Source organism: Notolepis coatsorum (genome assembly GCF_963971535.1).
Source record: "Notolepis coatsorum genome assembly, chromosome: 6".
Lineage (NCBI taxonomy): Eukaryota > Metazoa > Chordata > Actinopteri > Aulopiformes > Paralepididae > Notolepis > Notolepis coatsorum.
Window position 1 is genome coordinate 178,495,300 of NC_140170.1, and position 20,075 is coordinate 178,515,374.

General features: G+C 47.7%; 1 protein-coding gene across 1 annotated transcript in view; it reads right to left on the reverse strand.

The window, feature by feature from the left end:
- Positions 1–7,849: 7,849 nt before the first annotated feature.
- Positions 7,850–20,075, reverse strand: part of LOC311231205 (uncharacterized protein) — an 84,841-nt gene continuing 72,615 nt past the window's right edge. Inside the window, 2 exon segments of the mRNA XM_084317745.1 lie at positions 7,850–9,224; positions 17,727–18,086. Coding sequence (XP_084173871.1) covers positions 9,120–9,224; positions 17,727–18,086 — 465 coding nt within the window. The 3' untranslated portion in view covers positions 7,850–9,119.

Sequence of the window (20,075 nt, forward strand, 5' to 3'; positions counted from 1 at the left end):
GGTCTGAGCTCCGCTCTGAGCGCCTGGATACTGGACTTTCTGAGTGAAAGGCCCCAGGCGGTCAGGGTGGGGGGTCAGACCTCCAACACCATCACCCTGAGTATCGGGTCCCCCCAGGGCTGTGTCCTGAGCCCCCTGCTGTACTCACTATACACACATGATTGTGTGGCCAAGTTCAGCTCCAACTCCATAGTGAAGTTTGCAGACGACACAGTGGTTGTGGGGCTGATCTCTGACAACGACAAGAAGGCCTACCGGGAGGAGGTTGAGGTACTGGAACGCTGGTTCCAGGACAACAGCCTGCTCCTGAACATTGGTAAAACCAAGGAGCTGATCATGGATTTTAGGAGAACACAGCAGGGGACACACACACCACTGAGGATTAACGGGGCTACCGTGGACAGGGTGAGCAGCTTCAAGTACCTGGGGGTCCACATCTCAGAGGATCTGACATGGACAACACACATAGACTCAGTCGTAAAAAAGGCGAAGCAGCGCCTCTACCACCTGAGACAGTTAAGGAAGTTCCGAGTATCGGGGAAGATACTCCAGTCCTTCTACTCCGGAGCTGTAGAGAGCATCTTGACTGGAAACATCACTGCCTGGTATGGAAACAGCACGGCACAGAACAAGAAGGCCCTACAGAGAGTGGTGCGCTCAGCCGAGCGTACTACGGGTATTGCACTACCACCCCTGCAGGTCCTATATAACAAGAGGTGCAAATCCAGAGCCTGCAGAATAATGAAAGACCCTCACCACCCCAACAACAGCCTGTTCAAGCTGCTGCGGTCAGGCAAACGCCTGCGAACACCAGCAACTAGGACAGGGAGACTTCGGCTCAGTTTCTTCCCCCAGGCCATCAGAGCCTTGAACACTGAACTCTCCACACACAAGCACACATGAGCACACACACAACACACACACTGTACACGCTCGCACACTAGCAGCCACTTTAACATGAACACACACACACATATGCTGCACACGCTCACACTATGGTCACTTTACACAATGAAAGGTCACTTTAAAAACAAGAACAGGAGTGGTTCTTGTATAGTAAAGAGATGGATAGCAAGCTAGCATAAGGACACATAGTATAACTGTAGATTGTATAGTATAGCATTGTACATAAGACCATGCTTTTGAAAAACTCATGTACATATACCTATGTCTTTACTCTTATGACTTGTATTATTGCACAAATGTCGCATTCTCATCCCTTGGATTCTTATTATTGTATTACTGTACTATGCACAATCGTTGCGGGCAAGACCCCCCGCATTTCACTGTATACTTGTATGCCGTGACAAATAAAACTCTTGACTTGACCATCACCGTTTACACTGGAACCGTGTCGAGTCAGATCACCGTTTACACTGGAGCTCACGGCTATGCCCTCCCGTACAGCTGTGGGCCTTGAGATCTGGCACGCCGCACTGCCCAATGTCCAAATCATTTGACCTTTAACCTAGACGTGTGACCAATGGCCGTGGTTGGGGTGGTGCCAGAGGCAGGACTCGTCTGATGAAAGGTACTGGTATAGGTTGAGCAAACACGTCTGGTCTGAAAGTCCAAGTCTGGTCCGAGAGGAGGCCTCTGCTCCGTTCTATTCTGAGCGAGCGAAGGATTAAAACCTGCTACTTTTACACTAGTTGAGTTAAACAGATACTTTGGTGCTGGACGTTGTGGGAAACCCAGTCCAGTTCTGTTGGGTCCTCTGGTCAGAATGAAACTGGATCCAAGCAGGACATCTTCGGTCCACCTGCTGCTGTGGAGTCCAGAGCCACCGGCTGGGTATCGGTTCAAAGCCCAGAACTCTGTAGTGTAGATGATGAATCACCATCTGACAAACCAGAGCCACACACACAGCTCTGTGTGGAACTATATATATATAACACACATGGACACAGCACCCTGAAACACTGAAGCATGAAACACACACTGGAATCTCAACACGTACTAAAACTCTCTCTCTTTCTCTTTCTCTTTCTCTTTCACACACACACACACACACACACACACACACACACACACACACACACACACACACACACACACACACACACACACACACACACACACACACACACACACACACACACACACACACACACACACACACACACACACACACACACACACACACACACACACACACACACACACACACAGTGGTAGAAACCACAGCTCACCAGGAAAAATACATCCAGATGTCGTCCTCATCTCCAGGATCATCAGCCCCCTCCTACACACCAGCCTCCTCTCTCCTCCCCCCTCCTCTCCACTCCTCCCTCCTCCACACCAGCCTCCTCTCTCCTCCCCCCTCCTCCTCCCTCCTCCACACCAGCCTCCTCTCCTCCCCCCTCCTCCTCCCTCCTCCACACCAGCCTCCTCTCCTCCCCCTCCCTCCTCCACACCAGCCTCCTCTCTTCCCCCTCCTCCTCCACACCAGCCTCCTCTCCTCCCCCCTCCCCCCTCCACACCAGCCTCCTCTCCTCCCCCCTCCACACCAGCCTCCTCTCCTCCTCCCTCCTCCACACCAGCCTCCTCTCCTCCCCTTCCTCCTCCCTCCCCCACACCAGCCTCCTCTCCTCCCCCCTCCTCTCCACTCCTCCCTCCTCCACACCGGCCTCCTCTCCTCCCCTTCCCCCACACCAGCCTCCTCTCCTCCCCCTCCTCCTCCCTCCTCCACACCAGCCTCCTCTCCTCCCCCCTCCTCTCCACTCCTCCCTCCTCCACACCAGCCTCCTCCTCTCCTCCCCCTCCTCCTCCCCCCTCCACACCAGCCTCCTCTCCTCCCCCCTCCTCTCCACTCCTCCCTCCTCCACACCAGCCTCCTCTCCTCCCCCCTCCTCTCCACTCCTCCCTCCTCCACACCAGCCTCCTCTCCTCCCCCTCCTCCTCCCTCCCCCACACCAGCCTCCTCTCCTCCCCCTCCTCCTCCCTCCCCCACACCAGCCTCCTCTCCTCCCCCTCCTCCTCTCCTCCCCCACACCAGCCTCCTCTCCTCCCCCTCCTCCTCCCTCCCCCACACCAGCCTCCTCTCCTCCTCCCTCCTACACACCAGCCTCCTCTCCTCCCTCTCCTCCTCCCTCCCCCACACCAGCCTCCTCTCCTCCTCCCTCCTACACACCAGCCTCCTCTCCTCCCCCCTCCTCTCCACTCCTCCCTCCTCCACACCAGCCTCCTCTCCTCCCCCCTCCTCTCCACTCCTCCCTCCTCCACACCAGCCTCCTCTCCTCCCCCTCCTCCTCCCTCCCCCACACCAGCCTCCTCTCCTCCCCCTCCTCCTCCCCCCTCCACACCAGCCTCCTCTCCTCCTCCTCCCTCCTCCACACCAGCCTCCTCTCCTCCCCCTCCTCCTCCCTCCTACACACCAGCCTCCTCTCCTCCTCCTCCCCCCTCCTACACACCAGCCTACACTCCACTCCTCCTCTCCCCCCCCTCCCCCCTCCTCCTCCCTCCTACACACCAGCCTGCACTCCACTCCTCCTCTCCCCCCCTCCTCCTCTCCTCCTCCTCTCCTCCACACCAGCCTTCTCTCCCCCCACTCCTCCTCTCCCCCCCTCTTCCTCTCCTCCTCCTCTCCTCCACACCAGCCTTCTCTCCCCCCCTCCTCCTTTCCCCCCCTCCTCCTCTCCTCCTCCTCTCCTCCACACCAGCCTTCTCTCCCCCCCTCCCTCCTACACACCAGCCTACACTCCTCCCCCCTCCTACACAACAGCCTCCTCTCCTCCCCCCTCCTACACACCAGCCTCCTCTCCTCTCCTCCCCCCTCCTCCTCCCTCCTACACACCAGCCTCCTCTCCTCTCCTCCCCCCTCCTCCTCCCTCCTACACACCAGCCTCCTCTCCTCCCCCCTCCTCCTCCCTCCTACACACCAGCCTGCGCTCCACTCTCCTCTCCTGGCTGGCCGTCTACAGGAGGCCCACAGTAAGGGAGGCAGGATTCTCTGCCAAAACTTTGTGTGTGTGTGGCGAGTGTGTGTGTGTGTGTATGGTGAGTGTGTGTACGGTGAGTGTGTGTGTACGGTGTACAATATGTGTGTGATATGACTGTGTGTCTATGTGTGTGTGACTGTGTGTCTGTATGTGTGTGTGTCTGTATGTGTATGTGTGTGACTGTATGTGTATGGATGTGTGACTGTATGTGTGTGTCTGTATGTATGTGTGACTGTGTGTGCCTGTGTGTGCCTGTGTGTATGTGTGTGCCTGTGTGTATGTGTGTGCCTGTGTGTATGTGTGTGCCTGTGTGTATGTGTGTGCCTGTGTGTATGTGTGTGCCTGTGTGTATGTGTATGTGTGTGCCTGTGTGTATGTGTGTGCCTGTGTGCCTGTGTGTATGTGTGTGCCGTCGGGCCCCAGACAGGAAGGAAGAAAGTGGGCCCAGCAGCACCATCCAGACTCTACTGTTCTGTTACTATATGAGAAGAGAGGGAGAGAGAGAGAGAGAGAGAGAGAGACAAAGAGAGAGAGAGATAGAGACAGAGAGAGACAGAGAGATAGAGACAGAAACCGAGAGAGAGACAAAGAGGGACACAGAGACAAAAAGAGAGACAGGCAGAAAGAGAAAAAGAGAGACAGACAGAAAGAGAGACAGAGACAGAAATAGAGACAGAGACAGAAAGAGAGAGAAGCTACAGTTCTTTGGCTTTCAGAAAGAGTTGCTCATATGTTAATATATAGGACTCAGACCATGGGAATGAGATACGATTAATAGATTGAGTGGTATTACCCTTTAATGCAAGTCAGGAAGACATACTAAGAACAATGACTACTGGCTCAGTGGACCAATCAGAGTGCAGAACGATGAGTACTGGCTCTGTGGACCAATCAGAGTGCAGAACGATGAGTACTGGCTCCGTGGACCAATCAGAGTGCAGAACGATGAGTACTGGCTCTGTGGACCAATAAGAGTGCAGAACGATGAGTACTGGCTCTGTGGACCAATCAGAGTGCAGTACTACTGGCTCAGAATGGCCTCTCAGAGGAACCACTGTGAGGTCATCCGTTTGGCAGCCCCAGGAAAACAAACCACACACACACACAGGCTGGATATACACACATATAGACACACACAGGCTGGATATACACACATATAGACACACACAGGCTGGATATACACACATAGACACACACAGGCTGGATATACACACATATAGACACACACAGGCTGGATATACACACATATAGACACACACAGGCTGGATATACACACATATAGACACACACAGGCTGGATATACACACATAGACACACATAGGCTGGATATACACACACAGGCTGGATATACACACATATAGACACACAGGCTGGATACACACACATATAGACACACACAGGCTGAATATATATATATATTAGTGCCGTCAATCGATGAAAATATTGAATCTGATTAATCGCATGATTGTCTATAGTTAACTCGCGATTAATCGCAAATTAATCGCATTTTTTTTGTATCTACCTTAAACAGATCTTTTTCAAGTTCCAAGTTTTAATACTCTTATCAACATGCGAGTCAACACATGCTTGCTTTATGCAGCATTTAACACAAAAGGATGACCCTCATCATACATTGCAAATTTGCATCAAATTAAAAACAGTGATGCACAAAATAACTTAAAAGAAAATAATAATTTAAAACAATGAATAAAGTGTGCGTGAAATAATAGGGGAAAGAAAACGTTAGGAACTTGTTACATTCACCCACACGAGGGCTGATTAATCACCCCCCCCTCTCTCCCTCACACACACTCTCCCAGCTCTCTTGCCCCTTCCTCATCTCTCACCCCCCTCTCTCTCTCTCCATCTCTCTCACACACACACACACACACACACTTCAGAAACAAACATAGTATCAATGAGAGCATCAATAATACACCTGAGTGAAGTCTAAAAAAATTGTAAAATTAAAAAAAAATCGTAAAAGTTAATCGTGAGTTAAAAAAAAATAGTGGCGTTAATAGAATCGGGCGTTACCGCGTTAATACCATGTTAACTTTGACAGCCTTAATATATATATATATACATATATACACACAGGCTGAATACACACGGACACAGGCTGGATACACACGCACACAAAACTTGAATTAATCTACTGTAAACCTATTAAAAAAGCAGCATGTTTCACACATACTGTACATGTTGTAAATAAACAACTACATAGACTAAATATCTGATCTCTCTGTGTACTGTAAAACACACACACATGCACGCCCACTCTTTTGCTGACACACGCTGGCTGGCCGACAGACACACTCTAATAATAATAATAATAATAGATTGAATTTGTAATGCACTTTTTGTTCGCTGGGATCCCAGGCCTTTGGTCATACATAGGCACTTTTTCTTTTTCTTGTCCTCACTGTTCCTATAGTTTTGTTTTAATTAGTGACTCATGATTTGATCCAAATTCTTTTATTCTACTTTTTCTATCTGGTTTCACTGTTTTTTAACTACCGTCTGTTGTTGTTGTCATTTATTTCTGATTTTGTTTTATTGTGTTTTTTATATTAAGCTGTAGTGTAAAGCACCCTGTGCATTCGTGCTGTGAAGGGTGCTATATAAATAAAAGTAATTCATTCAGTGCTACACTACAGGGTTAAAAAAAAAATATATTAGTAAAACAAATAGAATAAAAATAAGATAAAAATAGAACATAGTTAATTAAAAACATAGTATAAACAGAAAATTTAAAAACAGCACAAGAAAATTTAAAATTAAAAGCTAACAGTCAAAGGCCTTTTTGAACAGGTAGGTTTTCAGGCCTGCTTTAAAAGAGTCCAGGCTCTGTGGTGCCCTCAGCTGGATGGGGAGGCTGTTCCACAGGCGTGGTGCAGCCGTGCAGAAGGCTCGGTCCCCCATGGTGCAGAGCCGGGTATTGGGGACCTGAAGGAGCAGGCTACCTGCAGATCTGAGGGTGCGGGTGGAGGATTGTGGAGTGATGAGTTCCTGAAGGTAGAAGGGTGCGTGTCCGTTTATGTAGTTATGGGTGAGTATCAGGATTTTTTAATTGATCCGGGATGAGACGGGGAGCCAGTGTAGTGAGTGGAGGATGGGGGTTATGTGATCGTGTTTACGGACTCTCATCAGGATCCTGGCAGCGCTGTTCTGCATGTATTGCAGCTTTTGGATGCTCTTGCCAGGAATCCCGATGAAGAGTCCGTTACAGTAGTCCAGTCTTGAGGAGATAAAGGCATGGACAAGCTTCTCTGCATCTGACAGGGTTAGAGTGGGACGGAGTTTTGATATATTTTTTAGGTGATAGAATGAGGTCTTGCAGAGGTGTTTTATGTGGATGTTGAAGGTCAGGTGGCGGTCAAATCGAACCCCCAGATTTGTGACTGAGGGGGATTACCTGGCCGTCAAAGGTGAGATGTGATATGGATGAAGACTGAACCTGGTGAGGGGTGCCAATTAGAAGTGCCTCGGTTTTTTTTGCTGTTTAGTTGGAGGAAGTTGCTGTTCATCCATGCCTTTATCTCCCCAAGACAGGTGGTGAGGCATGACACTTTCTGTCACTTTCCTGTCACTTTCTCACATTAGTGAGATCTCTCTCTCTCTAAAGACACACTAACTAGTGTTAAAGAGAAATTAACTCAAACAATAAAACGACAGAAATCTGAGGAAAATATTTATCATATAACACAAATAATGTACAGTTATAGAAAATATTGATCATAGAACACAAATAACTAGACAGTGTCAAACAAGTGTATCATATAACACAATTAACTTATTATATGATAAATATTTTATGACACTAATACAAATACCTTACAGTGTCATAAAAAACAGCTTCACTCTCCACTCCAGCCACTTGACAAAGTCTAGAATCTAAGATTATAAAATCATATTTACAACAATTAAGAAAAGGCACCATTATTACAACAATAATACAAATAATAACTTTATTGCCACACCAGCGTGGATAGAAAGGCCCCTCAATTGCATCACATTTAAGGAACAGTGGTGCATTTAAAGGGATAGTCTGACATAAACATAAATATGTTTTTATCGTTTTCTGCAGTAATTCCTAGAACGTGATTTATAGGCATAAACGCATATATAGATTATCAACTGCCGTTTGTTGGCGATACACGCTATATAAAAAATTTCAACTGTACATGATCCTAAACGTTATGACTTATCATGCGCGGATGAACGGGGGGGGGGTTGTTTATAATTCCGTGATCATCAGTAAATGCTTTATGTAGTATGGGTGATATATTGATCAGAGCAGTTTGCATTGAAAATAATAAACAAACACGCTGAAAATGACGTCAGCATCCTCTTACCTCTCGCCGATGAGACTGGAGGAAAAATATCCCACTTATTTGACGGCGATCGACTCGATCCATTTCCGGTTTGTATAATAATAATAAACGACCAAATCATCTCGATTATTGAGTTATGGCAGCGATCCATATACACAACGTGTGTCTAGAGTCCCGCAACAATATGCGAGTGCCGGACGCATTTCCCCGGTGCACCGAGATCTCCAGAGATCCATTTCCGGTTGTAACTCGCCGATCATCCACCAGGCGGCAGTATTGAAGCGTTGCAGAGTTGTGCAGGCTCCCACTGCATCAGACCAGGCTCTGTGAGGGAATTTTGAATAACATGGCGAAAAAATGAAATATGATCTCAATAACGTTGTACGCCGTGGAATGGCAGAATTAGCATGAACTTGAATCACGTTGTACGACGTTTTTGGCGCAGGATGTGTTAAGGTAAGGGTTAGGGTTAGGCTTAAGGTACCGTCTCCACATGCTTGTTGTCATAACGCTGACTGATGCATGCTCTGATACAAGAATCCCCTCGCACACAGTGACTAGACACCAGGTCGCACACACAGTGACTAGACACCAGGTCGCACACACAGTGACTAGTCACCAGGTCACACACATTCACAGCCCACTCACTCTCAGCTCACTATCGCTACATATCTATCCCTCTGTGTGTGTGTGCGTATGTTTTAGTTGGTGTTTATGTGCACAAGCACATATTTAGAGCTTTCCAAGAGAAGACACTAGTTCAGACAACATGTCTACAATCGGTCTGTTCATCAGTCTTGTAGCAGTAGACCTTCTGTCTGTCTGTCTTGTAGCAGTAGGCCTACTGTCCGTCTTGTAGCAGTAGGTTTATCTTCACATGGTTGTCCATACATTCCTTCAGTTTATCTTCTGTCAGACTCAACCTCTGTTCCAAGATGGACACTGTCTGAAAGAGAGAGAGATAATTAGAGAGGGGAGGGAGGGAGAGAGAGAGAGAGAGAGAGAAACTCACATCATGCCACAAATACCAGGCTATGGGAGATGAGCATTTTCCAAATATAATACAAATACATCCTGAATCTCCCATATTTACTTGAAATGTCTAAATGTGAGACGCCTGCAGCAACATGCATCACCTCATGTCATGACCCGAGGACAACCAGTGGAACCTGAGAAACCAGTTTAGACTCCTATTCAATTATTATTATTTATATTCTATTGGTTTATATTTATTTTTGTATAATATATCAGTCAGCTTGGTTGGTAGGCCTATACTATGTCTGATTTATATGATCTGATTTATATGACAACGTGTGGTTAATTGTTTTAAATCCACCAATTTTTTTTACTTTCTACATAATAACAATAATAATGATGTTATAATGACTGATACTGATACTCACTGTGTGGTGGAGGGTCTGATATAGGAGCTAAATACACAACCAGCCAGACCCTCCACTATCCAGGTACTGATACACACACACCTTTTATTTACACGTTGGCAACATTGTTACATTCATGACAATAAAGACTATTGAATTTAATTGAAATTGAGAGAGAGACAGAGAGGTTAGAGAGAGAGATATATATATATAGAGAGAGAGAGAGACAGAGAGGTTAGAGAGAGAGAGAGGAGAGAGGTCAGAGAGAGAGGGAAAGATAGAGGATTATACACAGTTATATATATAGTATAGATGTTTAAAATAGTTTATTATCCACCCTGACTGGAGACACCACAGTCCCTGTGAGAGACACCGAAGTGAATTGAAGGCTCATGGACAACAGATTGACTGCTACCCTCCAACAAAGTTCTGTCATAGTCAGAGTCAGACACATCCTAAAAATACACAGCCGTCCTTTATCATCTGAGACTGACCACAACATAACCTATAAATACACTACGGCCATTTATATGTCCTTTATCATCTGAGACTGACCACAACATACCCTAAAAAAAGGTGGCATGGTGGTGTAGTGGTTAAGGCGGCACGGTGGTGTAGTGGTTAAGGTGGCACGGTGGTGTAGTGGTTAAGGCGGCACGGTGGTGTAGTGGTTAAGGTGGCACGGTGGTGTAGTGGTTAAGGTGGCACGGTGGTGTAGTGGTTAATGCGGCACGGTGGTGTAGTGGTTAAGGTGGCACGGTGGTGTAGTGGTTAAGGTGGCACGGTGGTGTAGTGGTTAAGGTGGCACGGTGGTGTAGTGGTTAAGGTGGCACGGTGGTGTAGTGGTTAAGGTGGCACGGTGGTGTAGTGGTTAAGGTGGCACGGTGGTGTAGTGGTTAAGGCGGCACGGTGGTGTAGTGGTTAAGGTGGCACGGTGGTGTAGTGGTTAAGGTGGCACGGTGGTGTAGTGGTTAAGGTGGCACGGTGGTGTAGTGGTTAAGGCGGCACGGTGGTGTAGTGGTTAAGGCGGCACGGTGGTGTAGTGGTTAAGGTGGCACGGTGGTGTAGTGGTTAAGGTGGCACGGTGGTGTAGTGGTTAAGGCGGCACGGCGGTGTAGTGGTTAAGGCGGCACGGTGGTACGGTGGTGTAGTGGTTAACACTGTCGCCTCACAGCTAGAAGGTCCAGGGTTCGCTTCCCACTTGGGGACCAGGTTTCCGCGTTGCCTGTCTCTATTCATTATTCAATATCTACACGTTTTACAATAATCTGAAGTATTTCCAAACATGGCTGTTAGATTGCTGATTAGAGTGCAAACCACTGTCTTCGCGACTGAGTTGGGTTCTGAATGATCTGCCGTCACGCCACGGTTGTTGTTGTTGTTGTTGTTACTACCGACACGTTCGTCACCTTCAACGAAAGTGACGTCGCATCATGTCTCCTATCCGTCACGCAGCACATTCAGGCCAACGTATGTTGTATCTTTTTGTGTATGTCAAATGTATATTTCTTTCCATTGTTAATTTGAATATAGAATATTCGTTGACAGCCCTACTTGACAGTAACTGCAGACTACGTCACCCCCGAGTGGAACGTGGAAAGCCACGTTCTGCCAACCCCCCCCCCCCCCCCCCCCCCCCGAAATTAACCGTGCACCGTGACTTCAAAACCGAGGTATGTCCCAAACCGTGGTTGTGTACCATTACACCCCTATTTGAAATGTATGTTTTAAGTGAATTCGAAAGCTATTGAATAATTTTACAAGTACCTTAGGAGCTCAACAGAGCTTGTGGGTTAAGAGGACCTATAGGGGACCAGAGTTAAGAGGACATATAGGGGACCAGAGTTAAGAGGACCTATAGGGGACCAGAGTTGAGAGGACCAGGGTTAAGAGGACCAGGGTTAAGAGGACCAGAGTTAAGAGGACCAGAGTTAAGAGGACCAGAGTTAAGAGGACCAGAGTTAAGAGGACCTAGGGGACCAGAGTTAAGAGGACCAGAGTTAAGAGGACCAGAGTTAAGAGGACCAGAGTTAAGAGGACCAGGGTTAAGAGGACCAGGGTTAAGAGGACCAGAGTTAAGAGGACCAGAGTTAAGAGGACCAGAGATAAGAGGACCAGAGTTAAGAGGACCAGAGTTAAGAGGACCAGGGTTAAGAGGACCAGAGTTAAGAGGACCAGAGTTAAGAGGACCAGAGTTAAGAGGACCAGGGTTAAGAGGACCAGAGTTAAGAGGACCAGAGTTAAGAGGACCAGAGTTAAGAGGACCTAGGGGACCAGAGTTAAGAGGACCAGAGTTAAGAGGACCAGGGTTAAGAGGACCAGGGTTAAGAGGACCAGGGTTAAGAGGACCAGGGTTAAGAGGACCAGAGTTAAGAGGACCAGAGTTAAGAGGACCAGAGTTAAGAGGACCAGGGTTAAGAGGACCAGAGTTAAGAGGACCAGAGTTAAGAGGACCAGGGTTAAGAGGACCAGAGTTAAGAGGACCAGAGTTAAGAGGACCAGAGTTAAGAGGACCTAGGGGACCAGAGTTAAGAGGACCAGGGTTAAGAGGACCAGAGTTAAGAGGATCAGGGTTAAGAGGACCAGAGTTAAGAGGGCCAGAGTTAAGAGGGCCAGAGTTAAGAGGACCAGGGTTAAGAGGACCAGAGTTAAGAGGATAAGGGTTAAGAGGATAAGGGTTAAGAGGACCAGAGTTAAGAGGACCAGAGTTAAGAGTAGGGGTGCACCGATGTATCGGTCGGGTATCGGCCGATAAGTGCCTTGTTGACTGCAATCGGCCTATCGGCCGATAAGCTCAAATGTGCCGATGGCAGTGGCCGATAAATATCCATCAATTTGTGTCGCGTCAAAAGGCAAAACAATTTTCAGTCAAGCGACCTGCACAACGCCGCCCCCACACACACACAAGCTACTGCATCAAAGTTACTACTTATGATTAACAAAGGCATTCGTTTTGTGGCATTAACGTTATATAGTTAGTGTTACACGTTCAATAACATCAGCATATTATTTATCCGAACATAGCAAGTAGCAAGCATTACTCATTCATAGCTCAGTTCCTTACGTTGCTCATAGAGCCTGTACTGAGTTGTACCCATTCTGCAATCTGTTAATAAAGTTTTCAATCAGACAAATGTATAGAAAAGCTTTTTTTATTATAACATTCGTTGCAGTAAACTCATTATGCCTCGTTTGATCATCCTGCGGAGCGCTGGTAATCTACTCGTGGCCGGCGGGGAGCTAGCGTTATTAGCGCCGGTAGGTTTGTTGTGGTTCTCGCAAGCAATGGCGGAATTCCCGGAAGTAAAAAACTAATAAACGCTTGCCGATTGGTGGTAAGAACAGCAGGAGGTGGGTGCTAGCGGTGTGACGTAATTGGCAGAATCAATAAAGATTGTTCTGTTGCAGTCACCCGTCACCATGCATTGCTTTGGTTGAGAGAGATGGTGCTCTCTTATTAAAACTCATAAGTCATAAACAAGTCTTGAGCAAGACAAGAAGTTAGTCTGTAAGGTTAGGAAAGCCAGTGAGTATTGTATAAAACCTGACAGTATTTCTTTCTATTTGATATCCAAAGTTTAAAACCTGACGGTCTTTCTTCCTATTTGATACCCAAAGTTTAAAACATGACCTGTTCGATACCAACACAGTTTAAAACCAGACAGTCTTTCTTCCCTGTTTGATACCCACACAGTTTAAAACCATCCGATACTCAGTTTAAAACCACCTGATACCCAGACAGTTTAAAACCGTCTGATACCCATACAGTATACCCACACAGTATACCCACACAGTATACACACACACACAAAATAGCCCAGGTGGTGGTGTGATGACAGGTAGTGTGTTTCACTCATTCATTATGAAGGTGATGGTGGTGTGATGACAGGTAGTGTGTTTCACTCATTCATTATGACAGTGATGATGATGATGACAGGTAGTAGGGGTGCACCGATGTATCATGTATGTATTGGTACCATTGGCCATTATCAATGGTTTATTATGTGCAGTAAATGGGTTTGACATTGCACCAGTAGGGGGCAGCTGGCGATCCTCTGTTATGAACGGGTTGAGACTTTGTCCATGTTGGTACTTAATTTCACGTCTCAGGTTAACGTGGTGGTGACATATATGGGCGCTCGTGCACATATACAGTAGTTTCAACAAAAGAAATATAATTTTTTTGTGCCACAAATATCGGTATCGGCCGATTGTGTTAGTTGAACAATCGGTATCGGTGGCAAATGTTCATATCGGTGCACCCCTAGTTTAAGAGGACCAGAGTTAAGAGGACCAGAGTTAAGAGGACCAGAGTTAAGAGGACCAGAGTTAAGAGGATCAGAGTTAAGAGGACCAGAGTTAAGAGGACCAGAGTTAAGAGGACATAGGGGACCAGAGTTAAGAGGACCTAGGGGACCAGAGTTAAGAGGACCTAGGGGACCAGAGTTAAGAGGACCAGAGTTAAAAGGACCTAGGGGACCAGAGTTAAGAGGACCAGAGTTAAGAGGACCTAGGGGACTAGAGTTAAGAGGACCAGAGTTAAGAGGACCAGGGTTAAGAGGACCAGAGTTAAGAGGACCAGGGTTAAGAGGACCAGAGTTAAGAGGACCAGGGTTAAGAGGACCAGAGTTAAGATGACCAGAGTTAAGAGGACCAGAGTTAAGAGGACCTAGGGGACTAGAGTTAAGAGGACCAGAGTTAAGAGAACCAGGGTTAAGAGGACCAGAGTTAAGATGACCAGAGTTAAGAGGACCAGAGTTAAGATGACCTGGTTAGAGGGAGGGAGAGAGAGAAAGAAAGAGAGGGGGTAGAGAGAGAGGGAGAAAGAGAGAAATGGAGAGAGTGAAAGGAAGAGAGAGAGGGGAGGAGAGAGGGACAGAGAGAGCAATAGAGAGGGGTAGAGAGAGAGGGGGGATAGAGAGATATAAATAGGAGGGAAAGAGAGATAGAGAGAGGAGGGAGAGAGAAGGAGATATATAGAGATAGAGGGAGATAGAGAGAGGAGGAAGAGAAGGAGAGAAATAGAGAGGATGAGGGAGATAGAGGGGCAGGGAGATAGAGAGGAGGAGGGATAGAAAGCTAGAGAGAGGAGGAGGAGAGAGAAGGAGAGAGAAAGGGAGAGAGAGAGGAGGAGGGAGATAGATAGAGAGAGGAGGGAGAGAGAAGGGATATATAGAGATATAGAGAGCGATATAGAGTTTGGATGAGGGAGAGAGAGATGAGATATATAGAGGGAGAGAGAGAGGGATAGAGGGAGCTAGAGAGGGGGAGAGAGAGGGAAATATGGAGAGAGGGAGATAGAGAGAAGGAGATAGAGAGAGAGGGGTAGAGAGAGAAAGAGAGACAGAGAGAGAGGGGTAGAGAGAGAGAGAGACAGAGAGAGAGAGAGAGAGATGGAGATAGAGAGAGAGAGAGTGAGATAGAGATAGAGGGAGAGAGAGAGAGTGAGAGGGAGAGAGAGAGCGAGGGAAGGGAAACAGTGCTGTAGGCTCAGTATGTACAGTATGTTTGAAGAGATGCATTATAACTGAGGGGTTACAGTAAAAAGCTGCTAACACAGCACTGACACATTCAATAACATCATGAATAATTCATCTAATAATGAATCTAATAATTCATCCTCCTTCTTACTTCCTTCAACTATTACACTCACTAAGTCTAAGAATAATACTTGGTAAAGACAAAATAATATTTAGCAAAGACAGGACTACAGGACAGACTGAAGCAGGACTACAGGACAGACTGAAGCAGGACTACAGGACAGACTGAAGCAGGACTACAAGACAGACTGAAGCAGGACTACAGGACAGACTGAAGCAGGACTACAGGACAGACTGAAGCAGCACTACAGGACAGACTGAAGCAGGACTACAGGACAGACTGAAGCAGGACTACAGGACAGACTGAAGCAGGACTACAGGACAGACTGAAGCAGCACTACAGGACAGACTGAAGCAGCACTACAGGACAGACTGAAGCAGGACTACAGGACAGACTGAAGCAGGACTACAGGACAGACTGAAGCAGGACTACAGGACAGACTGAAGCAGGACTACAGGACAGACTGAAGCAGGACTACAGGACAGACTGAAGCAGGACTACAGGACAGACTGAAGCAGGACTACAGGACAGACTGAAGCAGGACTACAGGACAGACTGAAGCAGGACTACAGGACAGACTGAAGAAGGACTACAGGACAGACTGAAGCAGGACTACAGGACAGACTGAAGCAGGACTACAGACTGAAGCAGGACTACAGGACAGACTGAAGCAGGACTACAGACTGAAGCAGCACTACAGGACAGACTGAAGCAGGACTACAGGACAGACTGAAGCAGGACTACAGGACAGACTGAAGCAGCACTACAGGACAGACTGAAGCAGGACTACAGGACAGACTGAAGCAGGACTACAGGACAGACTAAAGCAGCACTACAGGACAGACTGAAGCAGCACTACAGGACAGACTGAAGCAGGACAGACTGAAGCAGGACTACAGGACAGACTGAAGCAGGACTACAGACTGAAGCAGGACTACAGACTGAAGCAGGACTACAGGACAGACTGAAGCAGGACTACAGACTGAAGCAGGACTACAGGACAGACTGAAGCAGGACTACAGGACAGACTGAAGCAGGACAGACTGAAGCAGGACTACAGGACAGACTGAAGCAGGACTACAGGACAGACTGAAGCAGGACTACAGGACAGACTGAAGCAGGACAGACTGAAGCAGGACTACAGGACAGACTGAAGCAGGACTACAGGACAGACTGAAGCAGGACTACAGGACAGACTGAAGCAGGACTACAGGACAGACTGAAGCAGGACAGACTGAAGCAGGACTACAGGACAGACTGAAGCAGGACTACAGGACAGACTGAAGCAGGACTACAGGACAGACTGAAGCAGGACTACAGGACAGACTGAAGCAGGACAGACTGAAGCAGGACTACAGGACAGACTGAAGCAGGACTACAGGACAGACTGAAGCAGGGGCAGGCAGGCAGACCAACGGTCTGGAGGGACAAACGGAAAGCTTTCTGAAGGCAGCGAGGGCCTGGGGTCAGAGGTCAGAGGTCACCATCCCCCAGAGGGCTTAGCCTGCCTAGCCAGGCCCATTTATAAACACTTCCATATGAGAGAGAGAGAGCGAGACGTTCCACAGCAGCGTAAACACTCTAGCCTAATGCTGTGTGTGTGTGTATTAAAGATTTAGACCCACTACTAGCAGAGTGAGTGGAGTGTTTCTGTATGAATGAATTCTCCTTCTCAGGGTGCATTCACAACCTCCAGTACACACACACACACACACACACACACACACACACACACACACACACACACACACACACACACACACACACACACACACACACACACACACACACACACACACACACACACACACACACACACACACACACACACACACACACACACACACACAATCCTTTTATTCCTCCTTTTTTTAAATGTTTTTATCCCTCTTCTTCACCTCCCCTCCTAGTTGTGCTTTGGTTTCTTTCTATGTGAGCAGCGAGGCAGATCAGATCAAAGTGTAAAGCCTGGTGTTCTCTGGTAGAACGTACTGAAGGTTCCTCCCTCTGGTAGAACGTACTGAAGGTTCCTCCCTCTGGTAGAACATACTGAAGGTTCCTCTGGTAGAACGTACTGAAGGTTCCTCCCTCTGGTAGAACGTCATTATCCACCAGGCACCAAGCCCCTCTCCAGGCGCAGTCTCACAGCTAATACACTCTCTTCTGGTCAGTGGTGGGAATTGAACCAGCAACCTTTCGGTTATTGATCTCTCCGCCTCTCCGTCTCCAGGCCGTCCTGACGCCACTGTGATCCCTGGAGTCCGTCCGTCTCTCAGTCCGTCTCCCCGTCCGTCCATCACTGGTCTGGCCTTTATACCAGACCACTAGGAACCTTTCAACACGCGGCCTAACTAAACTGGGCATGTGTGTGTGTATGTGTGTGTGTGTGTGTGTGTGTGTGTGTGTGTGTGTGTGTGTGTGTGTGTGTGTGTGTGTGTGTGTGTGTGGTATGCTGGTGTGTTTACCTGTGTGAGAACATCTAGTTGTCCTATGATATGTTCCAGGGTGCTGGCCAGGGCAGGAGACACCATGTCCCTCTCTACATCCTGCGACTGGGTCTGGTGCTGGGACTGCTGGGTCTGGTGCTGGGTCTGGTGCTGGGTCTGCTGGGTCTGGTGCTGGGTCTGGTGCTGGGTCTGCTGGGTCTGCTGGGTCTGGTGGTGGGTCTGCTGGGTCTGGTGGTGGGTCTGGGCCTGGTGGTGGGTCTGCTGGGTCTGCTGGGTCTGGGCCTGGTGGTGGGTCTGGGCCTGGTGGTGGGTCTGGGCCTGGTGGTGGGTCTGGGCCTGGTGGTGGGTCTGGTGCTGGGTCTGCTGGGTCTGGATCTGCTGAGAGGATGGGAGGAGATGAGAGGATGGGGGGGTGAGAGGAGGTGAGAGGATGGGGGGGTGAGAGGAGGTGAGAGGATGGGAGGAGATGAGAGGATGGGGGGTGAGAGGATGGGAGGAGATGAGAGGATGGGAGGAGATGAGGAGAGGAGAGGATGAGAGGAGAGGAGAGGATGGGAGGAGATGAGAGGATGGGAGGAGAGGATGAGAGGAGAGGAGAGGATGGGAGGAGATGAGAGGAGACGAGAGGATGAGAGGATAAGAGGAGGTGAGAGGATGGGAGATGAGAGGATGAGAGGAGGTGAGAGGATGAGAGGAGACGAGAGGATGAGAGGATAAGAGGAGGTGAGAGGATGGGAGATGAGAGGATGGGAGGAGACGAGAGGATGAGAGGATGAGAGGAGGTGAGAGGATAAGAGGTTTAAACATGGCAGGTACACAGGTTGGACATGACCCCTGACCCTGGAGGTTACTACATATTTTACTTCACCCAAGAACAACGTTGATTTATTTTGCACATAGTCTCACACACATTGATGAATATTTGTGATACGTAATGTAAATATTATTTTGTAATATTTGTTGATATGAATGTTATTATTGACAGATATTTGTAGTTGATATGAATAGGATTGTGTGGTTTTTGGGTTCAGAGATTTGTCAAGAAATCACTCCTAATTACACTGTGTGGAATACAGAGAGAGAGAGACACACACACACACACACACACACACACACACACACACACACACACACACAGTTAATCAGTGTAGTCATCATGGAACTTTTACATCACATCTCCCCATGTGTCTGTCTGTCTGTCTGTCTGTCTGTCTGTCTGTCTGTCTGTCTGTCTGTCTGTCTGTCTGTCTGTCTGTCTGTCTGTCTGTCTGTCTGTCTGTCTGTCTGTCTGTCTGTGTCTCTCTGTATTCCACACAGTGTAATGAGTGATTTCTTGACAAATCTCTGAACCCAAAAATCACACAATCCTATTCATATCAACTACAACTATCTGTCAATAATAACATTCACATCAACAAATATTACAAATAATATTTACATTACATGTTACAAATATTCATCAATAACAGAGGGAGAGAGCCAGAGAGATAGGGGGAGAGAGACAGAGTGAAAGAGAGAGGGAGAGAAAGAAAGAAAGAGGGAGAGAGAGAGACAGGGAGATAGAGAGAGAAAGAGAGACGGGGACAGAGAGGGACAAAGAGAAAGAGAGAGAGAGAGGGAGACGGAGAGAGACAGAGAGACGGAGAGATAAGAGAGAGGAGAAAAGACTAGTCTTGCTGAGCCAACATGCTCTTACAGGAATGGATTAACTCTCGACTTAGAGCTCAGTGTTAAAACAACTGTTAAAACACACACACACACACAAGCACACAGCCCTGCACTCATACATGCACAAAGCATGTACTCACACCTTTCATACAACCAGACAGAGGTGGCCACAGACACAGAGTCATACAGAGAGCCATGACAAATGTGCATAAACACGCACACGCACACACACACACACACACAAGCCCGACGCAGACACACACACTTTCTGCACAACCAGACATAGGCCCCCAAAGACACACACACACACACAATTTACTACCCTATGAATCACCTGGAGTGGAAAGACCAACAGTGGAAAATTTCCTGCAGGCTGATACAACACCCCCCCTACACACAGACACACACACACATGCAGGCAGGCAGGCAGGCAGACACACACACACACACACACACACACAGACAGAAACACACAAAGATAGACAGAGACACACACAGGTTAAGATTACACACACACACACACACATATATTATATATACATATATATATATAGAAACACAAACCTAAAGAGGTTAAGACAACATGGCCAACGTAACACAACCCCTCTCATAGATACACACACCATTTCTTCAACTTTTGCAGTTATGTTCTCTGGTCTCCGATTGGACCAGACAATGTTACTGCTACTAGCCTGTATT